This window comes from Onychomys torridus, chromosome 8 (assembly GCF_903995425.1).
Source record: "Onychomys torridus chromosome 8, mOncTor1.1, whole genome shotgun sequence".
Classification (NCBI taxonomy): domain Eukaryota; kingdom Metazoa; phylum Chordata; class Mammalia; order Rodentia; family Cricetidae; genus Onychomys; species Onychomys torridus.
In genome coordinates this window covers 79,783,286-79,788,168 of record NC_050450.1, presented here as the reverse complement: position 1 = coordinate 79,788,168, position 4,883 = coordinate 79,783,286, and the positions used below count along the sequence as shown (strand labels likewise).

Here is a 4,883-nt window from a genome sequence, read left to right as displayed (position 1 = left end):
GTCATTGATCTGGTTCAAGCCCTCTAGTTTCTGGTATACCATCATCACTGGACCCTCACTGAAACTGCAGATAATAGATGGGGTAGACATTAGGGTGGGCCAACCCAAGGCTCTGGATGTGGGCCTGTGTGATAGCTGAGTTGCAATGTCCAGCAAGGGGTAAGGCCAGCAAATGGTAGGAGATTCTCTTAAGTTTTCGACATGGAGGAGCTCTTATTTTTGTTTGGCACCAGAGGTGTGTGCCTGCAGTTATAGTCAGAGAGGCCCCCACCTCTAGGTCCCTCCCCTGGGCACCAGCCATCCTGGAAATACCTGACCAACTTGGCCCCAGTTTCTGGCCATTTGGTGGGCCCTGCAAAGGTCCCCCTCTTCCAAGACTGCAGGCAGACCTTGCAATATCCACACCCTGCCACCACACCCATCTGCCCAAGACTCCAGCCCCTTCCTGAGACTCAGAGACCAGTCTCCAGCTCCCATCCGCCCCAGAACTCCCATCTGAACCAGAGAGAGACTCCCTAAATCTGTCAGCTCTGTCTGGACCAAGTGCACTGATAAGACCAAGAACGAATCCACAAGGAGACAGGCAGATGTCAAGGCAGAAGTACATACAACAAAATAAAGAGCAATACAGCATCACCAGAACCTAGCCCTTATCCAACAGCTAGACCTGAACATCACAGAATGGAAGAAGCAGAAGAAAACAACCTTATAAATAACATCATGAAGAGGCTAGAGCCTTATATAGAAGAAATCAAAAATAAAGTGGAGGAACAGACAAACAGAAAATGGGAAGGACGCTATACAATACCAGAGGAAAGGACAAATAAAGCAGAAGAAAACAATAAGTCCCTGAAAGAAAATCATGAAGAAGCAATGAAACAGATGAGGGAATAGTCCAAGACCTGAAAGGGGAAATAAATATACTTTTCAATCACATGATCTCAGCTGTTTTCCCACAAACCCTACTCCTGCTTCTTCCTTAGCAACATGTAAAGTGCATCACACACACACACACACACACACACACACACACACACACACACACGAGAGAGAGAGAGAGAGAGAAAGAGAGAGAGAGAGAGAGAGAGAGAGAGAGAGAGAGAGAGAGAGAGGAGGGAGAGAGGAGGGAGAGAGGGGGGGAGTTTTAGGATGAGATAGAATCTTTCTTTCCCTTGATGATGGCACTCCTTTAACGTAATGAGGCCAGAGGTGTGATTACTGAAGGGGTTTGAGGTTGTAGTTACTAAATTGCTCTGGAGTTCCTCGGTGACAGCAAGCACAAAACAACACTCATATTGTAGCTGTCAGAACCACTGGGGATGTGATAAGCACCTTGTGTTTAAAAGCTCAGATGCTGTACCAAAGAAGTTCTGCTTTGGCAAATCACTACAGTGATGACTTGCTCTGTTCATTCTGATTTTGTGATGAGAAAGTCCATTAAGCTTGCATAACTTTATACTGTGAGCACCAGACAAGTGTGGAAGAGGATGGGGCAATTAGAGGATTCTTCTGCAGCAGTGTTTTTTGTTTTTTGTTTGTTTGTTTTTTTCCGGAAGCCCCAGATTTGTAAAATTCCCTGCCTTCATCGGTTCCCAATGATACACGGAGAGTTCAAAGGGATTTCATAACTGTGCTTAAACTGAATTACAGAAGTCAGGTTAAGACCACGGGGGAGAATGGATATGTCTAAAGCTTAAGTCTGAACATTCATGGTGCTTACATGAGTCCAAACCACAACTCCTATGACTTCTTTGTTTCCTGTATTCCATCCTCATCCAGATCCAGACACCACTCCACACTCCAAACACACATAGTCCTTGGATCTATCCATGCTCATTGGCAGGACACAGACTATTTTAGCTGCCTCTTTCTTGTCAAATACGGATGGTGTACCAAAGATCCTTTACCTACAGGCCTTCATCTCTCCAGCGTCTTCTTTCAGTCCTCTTTGTGACGTGAGGGCCCTCAGCCAATGCCCTGGCACTTGCCTCACAAAGGCCTGGGCAACCTCACACCTGCGCTCGAGCTCCAGGCATTCAGGCTGGCTTGGACTCAGGTCCTGCCGCGCCAACGCCAGAAAGGCTCAGAAAGCGAGCCCTGGTAATTCCACCACTCATCATGGCCAGCCAATTCTGCGTTCCTCTAGCCCCACGCCTCTCACCCCTGAAACCTTTGAAATCCCACTTCACAGACTTCCAGGTGGGCATCTGTGTGGCAATCCAGCGCAGGGACAAACGGATCCACCTGGCTGTGGTCACAGAGATCAACAGAGAAAACTCTTGGGTCACAGTAGAGTGGGTTGAGAAAGGAGTCAAAAAGGGAAAGAAGATCGAACTAGAGACTGTATTTCTGTTGAATCCAGCTCTGGCCTCTGCTGAACACCAACGGTCACAGAGACCCCTGCGCCCGGTATCTGCAACTCCCTCTACTGCCATCGGGGACCAGCGAACAGCCACCAAATGGATTGCGATGATCCCACACAGAAATGAAACACCATCAGGGGACAGCCAAGCCCTGGTGGTCCCCAGTAACCCTTGTCTGATGAAGCGGAAGAAATCCCCCTGCCTAAAGGAAATTGAAAAGCTGCAGAAGCAGCGAGAGAAGCGCAGGCGACTGCAGCTAGAGATCCGAGCTAGACGAGCGCTTGACATCAACACTGGAAACCCGAACTATGAGATTATGCGTATGATTGAGGAGTACCGCAGGCATCTGGACAGCAGCAAAATATCCAGCCTGGAGCCCGCAGAAGACCACCGGATCTGTGTGTGCGTGAGGAAGCGCCCTCTTAACGAGAGAGAGAACACCATGAAGGACCTAGATATCATCACTATCCCCTCGCACAACGTGGTCACGGTGCATGAATCTAAACAAAAGGTGGACCTAACCCGATACTTGGAAAACCAGACCTTCTGTTTTGACCATGCTTTCGATGACACGGCATCCAACGAGTTAGTTTACCAATTCACTGCCCGGCCTTTGGTGGAGTCCATCTTCCAAAAGGGCATGGCCACTTGCTTTGCCTACGGGCAGACTGGGAGTGGAAAAACCCACACCATGGGTGGAGCCTTTTCTGGAAAGGCTCAAGATTGTTCGAAAGGCATTTACGCCCTGGTGGCTCAGGATGTCTTTCTCCTACTGAGAAACCCTGCCTATGAGAAATTGGAACTCAAAGTCTTTGGAACATTTTTTGAGATTTATGGTGGCAAAGTCTACGATCTGTTAAACTGGAAGAAGAAGCTTCAAGTCCTCGAGGATGGAAATCAGCAAGTGCAAGTTGTAGGGCTGCAGGAGCAGGAGGTGTCATGTGTGGAGGAAGTCCTGACTCTGGTGGAGCTCGGAAATAGCTGTCGAACTTCGGGACAGACTTCTGTCAATGCCCACTCATCCAGGAGTCACGCGGTGTTCCAGCTCATCCTGAAGTCCGAAGGGAAACTGCATGGCAAGTTTTCCCTTGTTGACTTAGCTGGGAATGAAAGGGGGGCAGATACTGCCAAGGCCAACCGAAAGAGGCAGCTAGAAGGGGCTGAAATAAATAAGAGTCTCCTTGCCCTGAAGGAATGCATCAGGGCCTTGGGTAAGAATAAGTCCCATACCCCATTCAGAGCCAGCAAACTCACGCAGGTGCTCCGGGACTCCTTCATAGGCCAGAACTCCTCCACATGCATGATTGCTACTATCTCACCCGGAATGACTTCGTGTGAAAATACCCTCAATACTTTAAGATACGCAAACAGAGTTAAAGAATTAGCCCTAGAGGCCAGGCCCTACCATCATTGCCTCTCTCCAGCTGGCCATGAAGTACCAGTAATGTTAGAAAAAGACAACACGAATTCAGAAAAGTCCCTTCAGGGGGAAAAATTTATTCAAATACCTACTGTACAGAGTGAGAAAGAAAAAGAAAGTGATGAAATCACACTAACAAAGGACCGAGCCGCTTCATGGAGAAGACCTAGCCAGTGGTGGGAGGCCATCCAGGAGACAGCTGATGGAGTAAATTGCGATGTGGATTTTTGCATTGCCCAGTCACTGTCCATTCTGGAGCAGAAAATCAGTGTGCTGACTGAGATCCAAAAGAAGCTCCAATTACTACGAGCTGACCTCCAAAAGAAAAATCAAGTCGAGTGACAGTGAAGGCCGGAGATCAGAAATGAAGTCTTGGATCTAGTTCTGAAGTTTCTACCTATTATTACAGGAGAAATCTGTCCAAATTATCTAAGTATAAAGGTCCCCTGAAGAGCTTACATCTTAAATCATCCTCGTCAAAAATATGTGGTCTTTTCTTCTTCTTCTGTATTTCCATAGAGTAGTCTGCTTTCATTCTGTGTGTCACTGTAACTAGCAGTGTTAAGAAACTTACTGATGGTTACAACTGGGATAGAGGGATGGTGACATAATGTGGATCACTAGAGAGCTTGCTAAATATTCTATAATGTGAGGAACTTCCTCCCACACATATAATTATCTATTTTTTTTTTGAAAATTAAAATAGTCATAAGGTTGAGAAACCCTGCTGTAGAAGAAATCGTCTGCAATGAAATTAGATTCCCTGAATTTGTAGTAGGCAAAGCAAAATACTGTGATTTAAAGAGATGAGCACAAAACACCAAGGAAGAGTCAATCAGATACCCACTTATAAATCTTTCTCATTTGCACTGTTGTGTTGATTCAAATGGTTTCTGAGACTGAATCACTCTAGGAAGAGAAAGAGAAAAGTCAGCTGTCTGGGAGCCTAGAATTGAGAGGGTTTTGTTTGTATATCTTAGCATTTAAATTGTAATTATTACCTAGTGGGTTTTTTTTTTTTTTTGGTGTGTGTGTGTGTGTATGTTCATGTAGAGAATTTTGATGTCTAATTTTTTACCCATTGTTATATTTTTCACTGG

The 4,883-nt window shown here is 46.2% G+C and overlaps 1 protein-coding gene across 1 annotated transcript; it reads left to right on the top strand.

Annotated features, from left to right (window-relative positions):
- Positions 1-2,025: 2,025 nt before the first annotated feature.
- Positions 2,026-4,286, top strand: Kif2b (kinesin family member 2B). Its single transcript, XM_036198078.1, has one exon. The coding sequence runs from the start codon at positions 2,119-2,121 to the stop codon at positions 4,123-4,125; it is 2,007 nt and encodes a 668-aa protein (XP_036053971.1). The 5' UTR covers positions 2,026-2,118; the 3' UTR covers positions 4,126-4,286.
- Positions 4,287-4,883: the final 597 nt, after the last annotated feature.

Bases quoted from the DNA above. Each gene is read 5' to 3' on its own strand.
- Kif2b (XM_036198078.1), top strand. From the start codon at position 2,119: ATGGCCAGCCAATTCTGCGTTCCTCTAGCCCCACGCCTCTCACCCCTG.